This window comes from Lissotriton vulgaris, chromosome 10 (genome assembly GCF_964263255.1).
Source record: "Lissotriton vulgaris chromosome 10, aLisVul1.2, whole genome shotgun sequence".
NCBI lineage: Eukaryota > Metazoa > Chordata > Amphibia > Caudata > Salamandridae > Lissotriton > Lissotriton vulgaris.
The window spans coordinates 202,115,912-202,131,105 of NC_141698.1; the positions used below are offsets into that span (position 1 = coordinate 202,115,912).

The following is a 15,194-nucleotide window of genomic DNA, read 5'->3' on the forward strand; positions in this document are numbered from 1 at the left end:
AGGCACTTCTGATTGGCTGAGGCCAAAGTTTGGTCTCTTTTACACAAAGAGGGTGATATGCTACAAAAGGGAATGAGGCCTAGGCCTTTTTCCATTGTCTTTTGTACCTACAGCTATGGTATTTTTGTTACAGAGACTCCCATTCCGACGACGGGGAATGATACAAAGCATGGGAATCTATGAAAGTTCCAATACTGGGGTAATCTTAAATCCGCCCCACATTGTGTCAGGTAACTTTGACAGTAACGGAGAGCCTTTAATGATAGAATGCCCACCCATTTTTGTTTGCGAGTCTTGTCCTTCAACACACCCATCTTTCTGTTGCAGGTATTTACAGCAACCCTTATTTCTTAGGATACCATTTACTTACCAGTTGCTTGCTCTCTCACTGAGCTTTTTCACTGCATGTTATACAGAAACAAAACAAGCATTGGTAAAGCCAATGAGTCTGGTTTTTATGAATACTTGCAAATAAAGGCATGAAAAATGCTGTTTGCCTGTGTTAGTTCCATAAAGCCAGACCTATTGGCTTTGCCAATGATTGTTCATTTTTCCACTCATATCTTGGGACAGCAAGGTAACCACCAAAACCTTCACATTATCGTTAGTTGGTACTTTGTCGTTCAGATGTGTTTGTTTAATTGTGGTTGTGTCTGCAGAAATAAAGACAAACTTACTTGTTCTCAAACCACCAACACAATTTCAATGTTGTAATTATATTTATTCACTAAACCACTTTATACATATTTCATCTTTCAGGTCTTGATGTTAGAATAGGAAATTCTACTGAAAAGAGGCATTTGGCTAAAAAAAAATTTAGGTAGTCAAATTTAGATTATAAATGTATTTTTTTCAAGTTCGCCAAGCACAAATCAGGTTATTGGCAATCAAGAAATGGTTGATAGATTCTTCATGGCACAATAACAACATATAATAAAAATAAAACATACATGCCCTCCGCTTCTTGCTAATTTCCAAAGTTCTTTTGACTTGTATTTTGTAAAATCAGTTAAAAGTAAATAAAGTTTGGCCCTTTTGGAACTATGCAAAAAAAAAAAAAATACAGAATGTCCTAGACTGTCTCTGTTCAGGAGTGTTTCACAAAATGACGGACGGACGGGTGGGGGGGTGAGGAATAGGAGGTGTATGCAGAATAATACACTTTATTATTGAACGTTTTGCCAAAAAAAATCAAAGCTGAGTCTCCTTGGCTGAAACATGAGGTGCAGATTTCGTTTTTAAACATGGAATGGGTTCTCAAAAGAAGGCCCTAGATTTCCCACAGAAGCGCACTTTAACAAATAAAACTCTGTCCTTTAAATATGAAAACATAAGGAGAAATGTAACTATTTTCCAACGCCAATTCACAATGGTAGCAAGTTATTAGCATACAAGAGTTAACAAATGGCGAAAACTGAACAGCAGAAGGCATAGTGTGTTGCAGTCAAACTGTCATTACTAGGTATAAAATCTAACATTTATAAATCATGTCTCAAGGTCCTGTGTCTTAGGATATGAGCATCTGTGTCAGGTGCATACAATGTGCCCCCTAAGGCTTGGCGTAGAACAAATAGCAGCTACTTGTACAATTCTTTTCTCCCTGAAATACCTTTGTCCTGTTTTGAAGGCAGCCATTTTGTTTCTAGCTAATGTATACATTTAAATTGGCCAAAGCAACAGAAAATGCAAGCACGCAAAACACGAAACATGTATCAACTTCTAACTCAGATTTTGTGAATTGAGGTGCCAGTAGGCACCCCAATTCTACAATTAGGTCGAACCTAGGGCCATATTATCAAGAAAGGGCGATACATCATCACCGCTTTTATCAGCAGGAAACTGTCGCTAAAGCGGCGATAATGGGTTTGATAATATGCCCTTGTGAATTCCCAAGGGCATAATATTTCTTGATAGTATGGCCCCAATTTCATAAAAATGGTCACAATTACTTTAATCATTTATTGAGAATGTGGATCTTGAAAATCAAATACAAGATATCATGGTACACTAATCATGAACACAATACTGGGAGACAATATATCGAATAGTAAGTATGTATAGACTTTCTATACCTAATTTCACATACATGTACCTTAAAGACAGATATATATCTTCAAGGTGCTTCGATATGGAATAAAGAATATAATTCCCTATATAAACTTACCTAGCGATATTTTGTCCCTAGATATTTTGTCTACGATATTAGTGTGCGACAATATTATTGCATCGATTTTCCACAATACAATTATATTAACTACATCTTAAGCATCGGTGAGACCTGACCTGTTTGGTGTGTTGATGAACTAGTTATTAAAGGCTAAATACAGCACATGTGCCCTGATAGAAATTTACATCAGATTGGAACCCTGTGATGTATGGAGGCCATATGCTGTTATGAAAGCTAAACAAGGCCTAGTGGCCTTTATTGAGGTTTTGTAGGGAAGGAATAAAAAGCTCTCAGCATGAAAACTTTGCAACAGAAAATCCCATAGAGACTGCAAGAGCGCACACTGTCATTGCTAGGTATAAAAGGTAACCCAGAACTCAACATCTGGTCACAGGTTCCTAGCTTCAATGATGTTAAGTTGCATAAAAACTAACAACTGATCATGTGTGCTCGAATGAAAAAATCTACCTACACTGCAAGTTTTGCACACTCATAGCAGACTTGCAGGCCACACCAATATTTCAAATTTTAAAATAAACCCTATATACTGCCTGAAATAAAACAGTTGACTATGGCACGACCCTTCAAAAGTGACGGCTCTTGAAACCTCTAACCTTCTGCCTCGTCACACTTAATTTTGAGACACTGTTGCACATAATCCTCTGGCCGAGGGGCCACTCAACCGGGGGAAGCTAGAAACTCTTCACTGTGATAGGCCAGGTAGCTTGTTCCTAACAGACCTAGAACGCCAATGGCCACCACCAAATAAAATACTTTGCTGAGAAATCTTTTGCACCTCAGAACAGTGCAGCAGGCCTGCAGAAGCCAGGAGGCAAACACCCCAAAACATGACATTGATCAGAGTCAAAGGCACAATATTGGTGAAAATATGACTTTTTAAAGTTTTCACAGTAGAGAACCTTTTGAACGTTTGCCATGTTGCACCTGTATTTTCTAACTCTGGATAGCATTTGCTTCAAGCTGAAGCAGAGGGTGCGTTTGGAAATACGTTTGCAATGTTAAACCCAAGTGTGCACCTTTGAACACCCTCCTGTAATGCCTTTAATTATGTTCGTCTGCCCTGTATTATCAGGAATGTACGGGTAGTCTCTTTGAAACCATGCTGTGCTTCTTCTTCTAGTCATCTGTACTGCCTTTTTTCTTTTGCTCAAAACAATCCATGCTGCTTTTTCAATGTTTGCTGCTTCCATTTGGGCAAGGCGCAGAATTCGGCCTTAGACATCCCCATGATGATGGCAAAGTCTGCCTCAGAGAGATACATCTGAAGAAACAAAGGAGACAAATCAGGTCAAATTCCAACATAAATTAAGGGCGAGGGCACAAAGTCACTTCATTATTTCAACAAGACATTGGTGTTTGGAACTATGTTGCTCTACAATGAAACTACAGAAACTCAGCTTTTGAGAATAGTACATACTTTTTGGGGGAAGTGCAACCACGTGGCAGTCGTTCATCCGGGGAAGCTATTTCAAGTCCTAAGATTTACTTTTACATTTCGTGCTGGCATGTTTGTTTAACTTGTCTAGCTCAAGCGTGTCTAATATTAGTCCAAGAAGACTGGATACATGCCAGATTTCCAGATATGCTAGTAAAATAAATTTACATTGTTGCAGGGATTCTGCACAAATACAGAACTATGCGTAGGAATATGGGACCTTGGTATATAGGGATGGAGTCATCCTACCACCTTAGTACCTATAAGCCCAGGACCAACTGGCTATAGTGTCTCACTTGCCCTTCTACTCACTTGCAGAGGAACAAGTGATTAGACACCACAGAACACAACACTCCGGACTCTCACAGGAATCACAGTTACAAGACACACACCCTTTCGCTTGCACCATTGTAATTCTCCCCATAGAAGGCCAGGTTAACACCAGAACCTGGGCTTCTATGGGAATTCACAAGGGCATATTATCAAGCCCATTATCTGACAGAGACACAAACAAGTTTAAAATGTTTATTTTAACTAATGTCCTGTATTATGCAGTATACGTTATGTTATCTTATGTTATGTTACTGGGTGTTTTGTAGAGCGCTCAGCTGCTCCAAAAGCGTCCCGGCGCTATAGATCCTCTTCACAAAATACCAGCAACCAACAGGACAGCCAAACGGTACTAGAAATCCAAGGAACAACTTACAGAACAAAGAGATAAGTTTTAAGTCCTTTTCTAAAGGCAGACAAATTAGGGCACGTTCGCAGCATCAGGGGCAGAGTGTTCCAAAGACGGGGGGCAAGGTAGCTAAAGGAGCGACCTCCACAGCTAACACGTCTCACTACCGGCACCATGGCATAGGCCTGGGCAGCAGACCTCAAGGGTCTAGATGGAAGATAGAAATTGACCCTTCTCTGCAAATAGCCAGCGCCGAGATTGTGAAGCGCCTTAAAAGCTGTAGTTAAGGTCTTAAATGAGATGCGCTTGTCTCCTTGCCAGTGCAGAGTGGCAAGGAGATTGCTCGCCCTGGCTCTTCTGGTAAGGCCAAAGATTACCCTGGCTGCCGAATTTTGGACTATCTGCAGACGGGTCAGCAGATATTCAGGAAGACCCAAGTAAAGGATGTTGGCATAGTCTAGGCGAGAGCCTATCAGGGCCTGCACTGTTATCTTCTTGTGTTCCAAAGATAGGTACGGCAGAAACTTTCTCAACATCCTTAAGATGGCGAAGCACTTCCCTGTCAGGCCAGCTACCTGGGCTTTGAAGGAGAGGGTGTTATCGACCAGCATGCCCAGATTCTTTGCTGTAACAGAATCGCTGGCCGGGGGGAACATGGCCGAAGGCCACCAAAGCTTCCATCTCGGGTCGGCAGGACAGCCAAAAAACAATATCTCGGATTTGTCCGAGTTGCATTTGAGGCCGCTTTTCCCGAACCAATCAAACACAAACTCCAGGCACTTCCGGATGGCCGCCCCGTCGAAGTCACAGCCCTTGTCACACGTGAACAGGAGCTGTGTGTCATCCGCATAGGATACGATCTGGGCCCCTAGCTCCTCCACACGTGCCGCCAATGATGTCATGAAGATGTTAAAAAGGGAGGGGCTGAGTATGGAGCCCTGCGGAACCCCCACCTCAAGCTGCGGCATCAGGGCGGAGAAAGGAGGGGCCCAGATCGTTTGTCTGCGGTCGGCCAAGAAAGATTGAAACCATTCGAACACCGTTCCCCTTAGACCAATCTCCCAGAGTCTTGTAAGGAGAAGGTCATGGGGGACGGTGTCGAAGGCCGCCGACAGATCTAGCATAATGAGCAAGGCCTTTCCACCCCTGTCCAGAGTTTCCTTCACAGCCTCGGTCACCTCGAGTAGAGCAGTTTCAGTACTCAGGTTAGATCTGAACCCCGACTGTGACTGATGTAATAAGGAATTAACCTCTAGATAGTTGGTTAAGGTGGTGTGCACATGCTTTTCCGCTAATTTGGCCAAAGCGGGCAGCAACGAGATTGGCCTATAGTTGGAATGCAATTTGGCATCTGCATTTGGTTTTTTAATCAGGGGAAGGACTAGGGCCTGTTTCCAAGATGAGGGGACTTTGCCCGCGCTCAGGGATAAGTTGATAATAGGGTTGATGATAGGGTTGAGAGCAGGTGCCAAAGTCGCAAGATACTTGGCAGGGCAAGGGTCAGATGGAGAGCCAGATTTCAAGTTGGATAAGAGGTCAAGCGAGGCCTGAAGCTCTAAAGCAGGGAAGCAGTCAAGAATAGGACCCGGGGTATGCGTGTCCGATACAGATGAATGTATCCTGGGATTAAGAGAGCCGTCAGCCCCGGATCCCGAAACCGAGATGTTATGGGCTCCTTGCAAGGCCGACTGGATGGTACGAATTTTAGTAGTGAAGAATGCTGCAAGCTCCGTGATCCATGGTTCCGAGAAGACAGACGTAGGAGTGCAGCAGGAGGGAGAGATAAAATCTTTAACAATCTTAAAGATCTCTTTGCAGGAGTTATCTGCTTCCTCAATCCTTTTAGCTAAAAAGGATTTTTTCTCTGCAATGATTTCCTTATGATACTCCTTCACTGCTTCTCTATAAGACTGCTTGGCAGATATATCATACTGCCTCCGCCAAATTCTCTCCAGCCTCTTGCAATGCCTTCTCTTGCCAGCCAATGTAGCAGAGAACCACGGCGCCGACACTCTATATATACGTGCCACAATAAGCAGAAAAAGGCATAACACAAATACGATCAGCATAGCAAGTAATCCGTAGATCATAAAAGGAGCTGTCATAGTGAAGGACAGAGTAAGCTAACCTTCCTCCCCTTGCACAGACACAGGGGGGCATATCAGCAACAACCTGCGAAAATTTATCGTGAAGCACACTTAGCGCTAGGATAATTATCGCCGGCTATTGCTGGATTCTATCGCGGAGATAGCATGCTATCAGCAACGCATATCTCCAAAGCGATAAAATACAAGCGTTAGCTACAAAACAGTGCAATTATTGATGGAAAACCGGCGATAATCGCACTGCGACAGGCGATACCTTGCTGATAGGGCACGGTGGACTAAGCCATTTAATCCACCTCCCATTGGATTACATGGCTAAATCAGATTAAAAGCAGGCTACAGAAACCTTTGTTCATCGCTAAGCAGGTTAGTGATTTCCTTGTTAAGAGTAAGTGCGCTAAGGCAAGGATTCAAGCGATAGCGTGACCTTGCTGATAAGGCGATAAAATTATTGCCGCTTTATGGCCGAAAACGTACGCAAAAGCCGCGATAATTTTACTGCGCCACCTTGATGATATGCCCCAAGATGATTTTGTATTAGAAGATCTCTGGGTGTTATAGACGATATTTTACATCATAGGTGCTGTCATGCTCTTCTCCCTGGAAAGGTCCTTCTCCAAGTGTGTGCTACCTATCCGTGTATTCCAATAAGACCAAAGTACGTATTCCCAAACAACAGCTGAATCTGTATGTTTTGTATAGGTGCTTAGGGCCTGACCAGAACAGAATAACAAGGGGCATTGTTGTTCAGCCTTGTTCGCAATGTTCTGACTAAATCCCAGGAACCTGCTAAGAGTGAACAAAACAATGTGTTCTCATGTGAAAATTTCAAAATAAGGATTTGCAAAATAAGCACATATAGTAACGTGTGCAAAGCAGCAGACAATCTGCAGCGTGCTCATGCTAACTTTGGGAAGATGACAATGTTCCAACGGGCCTCATGACAACATACCATGATTTCAAATGCTTAATCCGGCACTGGGCTGGCCTTCTGGGGTACACATTGGATACCGGTGTTCAACTGAACCACAACTCACAGAATACAGTATTTGATAAGATGGCTCAGTGAGTTACATGGTTGCTGTTGACAACTGATGGGGTCTTCAGGTCACAAGTCTGAATTCCAGAAACATCAACTCCACCTGCAATTATTAGGATGCCAGCGAAGGGAGCACTGTTAACATCTGGTATTTTGGGTTCTTAGACATGGCAGCACTGCAAAAAAGGCACTACATAAAAACAGGTTTAAAATATTATTAGTTGAAATCATGCTATCCGTGTGAGAGGGATTGTTATGGTCCCCTTAATCTTCTGGGAAATGTGCCTAAAGCTGTCACAAGTGGGGTAGTTCCACAGCAAATAGCTTGCTTTTAAGTGGATACATTGTAGGAAACTAGAAACTACAATATATCTGCACTTCTGTCACAAGCAGAAAGGCAGACTAAATAACACTCACTGCCATCAGTGTATTTTTGTGTCTGGGATGTATGTCCATACCAACTACCGAAAGTGTATGTCTTCACAAACTGCAGAGAATGTGCCAAGTATGACGTATGGAATTAATAAATATTGTGGTTTTCTGCTATATATACCTCTCTTGTACTTCTTCTTACTGATTCTGTTAATGGAATTCAAAGCCCCTGTGCACGTCTTCTTTCTCTTGAATAAAATGTCTTTTATCTTCATTCTGGCTTGGTGATGCAGTTAGTTCTAAGTTTATACACTACGATAGTTAAAAATATATTACTTACCTTTGGTAACGCTCTTTTTGATGGATACTATGTCTAACTGCATATTTCTCACCTGGCAATCTCCATGGGGACCAAACTAGGGGCCTCATTTAGGAGGTTTTGGTGCTGGGCAGTGCCGCCAGGAATCTTGCATCGTTGCCTGCCGTCTAAGGAAAATGGCAGGAATGCACCGTATCTGTGAGATACGGCACGTTCCAGTCCTTTTCCCCTGCACTGGCACACAATGGGCTGCCATGTGTCAACGCAGGCACCTTTGTGCCATCGTGCAAGGGTGTCTGCATTGTAGGGGTGGTTGTTTTTGAGCAGGAAAGGACTCCTTCCTGCCCAAAGCAATCCCAAGAGGTTTTTCCTCTGTCTGTGTGCGAAATACAGCACACATAGTGGAAAAAACGAGGAGAAATAAGGATATTTCTCCTCGTTGTGCCTCGTCAATGGCAACCCCTGTGGTGGCGTTAGAATCTGATGCATCCCAGGTTTACAGTTCCTCGTAAATCTGGCAATGCTTCAGATTCCGTGGGTGTTACGTGCCAACACCAACAGCAACACCCATGGAACGCTTCTTTGACGCAGTGTTCTGCGTGAAAGGGGTGCATAATTACAAGCCAAAGAAAAGCCACGCAAGGTGGCTTTGCGTGGTCATGTAATTATGCTGGGGCACATTGCGCCATCGCAGTGTCAAGGAAGTGATGCTCCGGCGGCGCAAAAGTGCCGTGTGATATCGGTCAAAGAAAGATCCAGACGCCAGTGAAAATGACCTCAGGTTAATTTATTGAGATGGGTGTCAACCTGACGGCCTCAGCCACAGCCTTACTCCTCAGTCAACTCGCACAGTCGTCCCCGGCGCTCGCCTTGGAACGCGGGTCGCGGTGACATTCTATGTGATCTCACCGCGAGCAGCTCCATTACATGCGGAGCCGCCGGGGGGGGACAAAGGGTGGAAGATACCACACATCCCCCTCCCCTGCGGAATGAAACCGAAGAATGAACAGAAGAACAATAACAAGCAGAAAGTTACATCATAACATATTGATCCAAATGTCTTGGGGGTCTGGTCACTCTCCTGCTAGACCTACCCTCTGGGTGGGAGACCGACAACGGCTTTCTAGTGTTTGCACGATTGCTCCCTCCCACATCACTTTTTCCCTCTCCTTCACTATCTGCGTCATGCCCGGGTGGGTGAAACCTCACTACTCTTCCCAGGTTCCAGATTTTCCCCTCTTGAGTCTTCACAGCATTCTTGAATAGTTTAGTGATCTTGGTGGGACTACTGTAACCTGACCAACTTGCTCTACCAGTAGGTGTCCTGATCTTGATGGTATCTCCAACTTTGAACTCGGCCTCTCGTGTTGATTTAAGCCTGTCGTACCTTTCCTTCCTTTCTATCATGACACCCTTTTGTTTTTCTTGGCTTTTCGCTTCCTTTGAGTGATCCGACCATCCTTTGTGCCACCCCATCCATCCTGGGGACAGTTTGGTGTTGGGTACTCTTGCCCGGAGCAACTCGAAGGGGGTGACTCCCGTCGTTTGGTGTGGGGTGAACCTGTATGCTTCCACTCGTCTCCATATTTCTTCCTTCCAGCTTATTCCACTGGCTTTCGCTAGTTGGATGCTTTCCTTTAGGGTTTTATTGAAACGCTCGATCATGCCGTTGGTCTCGGGGTGATACAGAGCACACCGTTTGTGAGTGATACCTCTCCCCTCCAGGAAGTCTTCCATCTCTCTGGAACACAATTGCACCCCATTGTCTGTAAGTAAGCTGCAGGGTAGCCCTTCTCTGACAAATAATTCTTGCATGAACTCGATGACAACCTTCGTCGTGACCTCGCTCACTAGTCTCACCTCAGGCCACCTGGAATACATGTCCATGAGCACCAGAATGTACGGCGTGCGCACTTCTCCTGTCAATGGACCCACAATGTCCAGTGCCAATTCCTCCCAGGGTCCTGAGGGTGGCGGCCTGCATACCATTGGCAGCGTCATCTGCTTCAAGATTTTGTCACTGTTGCTGCACGGAATGCAGTCCCTAATTTTCCTCTCAATTGCAAGGTCCATGTTTGGCCACCAATAGCTCTCTCTCAGCCTTTGCTTCGTCTTGGTGATACCCATGTGGCCTTCATGGGCTATCACAACTAGGCTTTCTCTGATGCAGGTGGTACTAGTCTTGTACCCCTGAACAGGCATTCATCGACTATGGACATCTCGTCTTTGACAACCCAGTACGGCCGCAGAGTCTCCTCCCTTTTGTCTTCGTGCTTCCACTTGCCCTTTATTCTCTTGCACACCTCCTCCAAGATTCCATCCTCCTTCATAGCGTTATTCCATGTTTCTTCTCCTAAAGCTCTCTGGATAGCGCAGACATTCTCCATCTGGTGTTCATCTGCTTCATCATCCGTCCTGTCATGAGCCTCTTTCGTTTCCTCCTCATTTACAAGTCTTGACAAACAGTCTGCTGCAAAGTTACGTGCTCCCGGAACATACTCGACGCAGAAGGTGTATTCCTGAAGACTGACCACCCACCGCCTAATCCTGCTGGAGATGGCATCCAGGCCCTTCTTGCTGAAGACTTCCACTAGCCGCTTGTGGTCAGTGCGCAGAGTAAACTGTGTGCCCCACAGGAAGTCTCTGAATTTACCCAGTGCCCAGGAGACTGCCAGAGCCTCTTTTTCGATCACCGAGTAGTTGTTTTCAGACTTCTGAAGTGATCTAGAGGCGAACGCAATCGTTTCCTCACCCTCTTTGCCCATTTGCATGAGGACTGCTCCCAGCCCTTTTGCGCTAGCATCGGTGGTGACCACTGTCGCCCGGTTAGGTATGTAGGACTTCAAACTGGGGGCTTCTGCCAGTGCCCTCCTCACATCTTCAAACTCCCTCTGACACTCCTTACTCCAGTTGAACTCCGTTTCTTTCTTCAATAGCAGCCTGATGGCGTGTGTCCTTCCTGCAAGGTTCCGTATGAACTTCCCGTAGAACTCTAGCATTCCCATAAACGATTTGATTTCATCTTTGCTTGTGGGAGGCCTTAGGCTTCTAATGGTCTTCTGGAGCTCGGCTTTAGGGCATATTCCTTCGGCTGTCACCTTGGGTCCCAAAAAATCTAATTCTGCGCAGCCAAAAACGCACTTCTCTTTTTTAAGCATTAGACCTTGCGACCTGAACCTTTCCAACACGTGTCTCAGCCTCACATCATGCTCTTCATGGTCCTTTGCGAATATCAGCACATCGTCCTGATAACACACGACGCCTGGGATGCCTTTCAAGATGTTCCCCATGAGCCTCTGAAACACGACAGCCGCCGAGACTAATCCAAAAGGCATCCTTTTGAATTTGTACGCGCCCATGGGTGTCACAAACGCTGTGAGTTCTTGCGACTCTTCGTGCAGTTTGATCTGGAAGTACGCAGAGGTGAGGTCGAGGGTGGAAAACACTTTTGCCCCCTCTAGCATGCTCATCATCTGGGTGATGTTCGGAAGGGGAAATCGATCGACCACGACCTCTCTGTTAAGTGCTCTCAGGTCGATGCAGAGCCGAACCGACCCATCCTTTTTCTTTGCGGCCACAATGGGTGCCAACCATTCCGTCGCTTCCACTGGTTCGATGACTCCTGCTTTGCATAACTTCTCCAGTTCAGATTTCACCTCTTCTTGGATGGCAATTGGAAGCTTCCTGACCTTGGCTACGACTGGCTTAGCGTTTTCCTTCAACTTTATTTTGTGGCAGTAGTTCTTTAAACATCCTAGTTCTTCTCTGAATACTTCTCCGAACTCGGACACTATGTCTTCCTTATGTTGCATTATCTCCTGTATCAAAATCTGGGGATTGCTATTGGGGTTGAGATAGACCCCCAGCTCCTTCTGCGCTTGCCACCCCAAAATGTTATCCCCGACTGTGGACACATATACCTTGGACACAGTTGACCTGTCTCTGTATTCTATTTTGTCCCAGAAGTACCCTTTCATGGAGATGGGGCTCCCAGCATATCCTCCAGGTCTCACATCCATTCTCCTCAGAATTATTTTCCCCTTGGACACACAAGCGAATTCTCTAGCATTAATGATGGTTATTCTAGAGCAGGAATCGAACAGCGCCTCTAACTCTGTGCCTCCCACTTTTATGGTGTCTTTAGGGCTGTTAACCTGACCCTCATCAACCTGCACTACAATTTCTTCACACATGGTGTCATTATGGCATTTGACTTGACTTTCGTTGACTTGTATCACAATTTCATCGCAGACTATGTTCGTCCTGTCTCTACTCTGTCTGTTGAACCCTTGTCCACTCTTACAATATTGCTTAAAGTGACCTTTCTTTCCACATTTGTTACATGTGAACCTCAGGGCGGGACACTCTTTGTCATTGGCCAGATGCCCTTGCTTGCCACATCTGTAGCAGGTGCCTTTGAATGATCCACTCACTCTGTTCTCCTTCTGTTCTCTACCTGTTGTTTTCTGCCCTTTTATCACAGACACTGCCTCACATTCGGTCGCCACTTCGCTCACAACTTTTCGTCCTTTCCTTTTTCCCCTGTGTCTTGCTTTATTTCTTTGACGCATTGCAACATGTGCTCGACTTGTTTCGCTATAATCAAAACCTCCCTTAAGGGCGGATCATCCTTAAGCCATAGCTCCTCACGTACCCGTTCCATTCTGCAAGCTAGTACAAATTGATCCCTGATCCTTTCTTCACTTGCCCCACCAAATTTACAAGTCGCAGCTAGTTTCCTCAACTCCGATACAAAATCTTCAATAGATTCTCCCTCCTTCTGTGCCCTCTTCCCAAAATGGTACCTCTCCATTATGGTGCTCGTCTTGGGAAGGTAATGCAAATCTAGTTTCTTCAGACTTACTTCTAGCTCATTGAGGCCCCTCGCTTCCTGCGTCCCTAAGTCTGGAAGATGATCAAGAACTTCTTCCCCCTCTGCCCCTAAGTAGTATGCCAGTAATGCTACCTTCCTCTCCAGTCCAAGGTTTGGCCCGCATACAGTGGCATAATTCAAGAATACTTTCTTCCATTTTTTCCATTGGATGCTAGGGTCCCCTGGGTTAGTCAGGAAGAAGGGTGGAGGAGTTACGCTCTGCAATGTGTAGAGTATAGAGCGCCTAAACACCTGAGAACCCCCACCACAAGAGTATGGCTAGGCTACAGGGTGGGTGGGTGACAGTGCAAAGAGTGGTGTCACAGAGCGTTATATAAACCAGAATGCCAAACACAGGGTAACTAGCAAGTCAAATGCTTACAGGGTGGGGCAAAATGCTGTTCTAACCGCACTGGAGGTGTAAGATACAGGGCATCAACCAACACACATCTCTTTTGTTTCACTTATTAGCGCTTTTAGGTACAGTGGCGGGCATGTCAGTCCAAAAGGGGATTATATTTATACAGTGAGAGGCCACATTTACGTTTGTCTTGTTCTACCAAGGCTTATTACACTGCTAATACTCCTCCGTTCAAAAATGCCACAGGCCTGTGAGTCCAGTTCAACACAAGTTCAGGTTTGTAAAAATGTCAAAGTCACATGCAAAATGGGGAAGTTACAAAATTAATTATCCACAATGGTGCGAACCAGCAAAGTGGTGCGCAGCTTATGCCAACCGCCACTTCCACACTGAATCCAACCAAAACCGCTGATGGATAGAAAAGAGTTCTTGCACGCTGACGGCTTCTTTCTGAAGGTGATGTGATCGCTTATTGTGGGCGCGAGGTCTGCCTGCCAGAGATCGTCCTTTCCTGTCAGAACCCTCGTCACATTAGTACTCCGCAGACATATCAGGGCATACAGTGCACATCATGACTTTACTCCTGGCGCTATACAGCAGACGAGTAGGACCTGGGTCAAGATAGTTCAATCCCTACGCTTCCGCTCACCTCGTCATACTGTTTTGAAAGGAAGAGACTGCGCGCCTAGATTAGTCAGCTGGCAGACGAATGCCGGTATTTTCTCGATGTCGCTGCCGCTTCAATTAACTGCACAGCAGATACCAGCAAGCCAAATCCCCTGACACACCTTACTGACTCCAGCCGCCTGTCAGATGCTGGTATTCATTCCATGTGCCCGCCGCTTCGTTTCACTGCTCAGAGGAACGGCCACGCCAATCACTTCACCCGCCTCACTGGCCCCAACCGCATGTTATTTCTCTCATATGCGCTAATAGTGGGTGTAGACACAGCGCGCCAGGGGCAGCTAGCAGGCGTACCTTATACTGGTTTTGCTGCTGTAACGAAGCTTCCTCCTCCGATCATCGGCTGCTTATTCACGGTGTTTACTGTGCTTGAGACTGCCACGGACGATACTTCTTCCTTCGACTGCCACGGACAGTATTTCTTCCCTCGATTCTGCCGTGCTGAAACACCATCCGCTTCCGTTCCGCTTTTCTTTCTGAAGTTGTCACTTCTGCAAATTTTATTATTACCCAAGCGTGTTGAGGTCGCAGGTCAAACTTTCCCTCGTCGCCAGTGTGATATCGGTCAAAGAAAGATCCAGACGCCAGTGAAAATGACCTCAGGTTAATTTATTGAGATGGGTGTAAACCTGACGACCTCAGCCACAGCCTTACTCCTCAGTCAACTCGCACAGTCGTCCCCGGCGCTCGCCTTGGAACGCTGGTCGCGGTGACATTCTATGTGATGCCACTGCGAGCAGCTCAATTACATCCGGAGCCGCCGGGGGGGGGACAAAGGGTGGAAGATACCACATGCCGCTAAGGGGCTCGTAAATGAGGCTCATGGATGTGCACCTACATGCTAAATGGTGGCACCATCGGACTCTGACACGCCTTCGTCCTGCCTCCATACATGAAAACATGGAGCTGCATATAAACGTCACTCCTGAGCTGTGACGTCCACGCCCACAAACACGCAGCAGGACTGACAAGATTTAGTTTGTATTAGCTGCGTGCAAAAACTCAATTTGGGTCATATTACTTGTGAAAGTCCAGTTCACAGAATGGAGATGCAGCCGGGCTGATGCAGAATCTGCAGTTAGGAAGTGTATCTATCAGAATACAACTGAAGGTATGTAACTTATTATTCCGATGGACAG

The 15,194-nt window shown here is 45.6% G+C and overlaps 1 protein-coding gene across 1 annotated transcript in view; it reads right to left on the reverse strand.

Annotated features, from left to right (window-relative positions):
- Nucleotides 1-700: 700 nt before the first annotated feature.
- Nucleotides 701-15,194, reverse strand: part of LOC147684992 (villin-1-like) — a 382,427-nt gene continuing 367,933 nt past the window's right edge. The window contains exon 20 of the mRNA XM_086940888.1: nucleotides 701-3,449. Within this exon, the coding sequence (XP_086797014.1) occupies nucleotides 3,336-3,449 (114 nt within the window). The 3' untranslated portion in view covers nucleotides 701-3,335. The remainder of the gene's footprint in view (nucleotides 3,450-15,194) is intronic.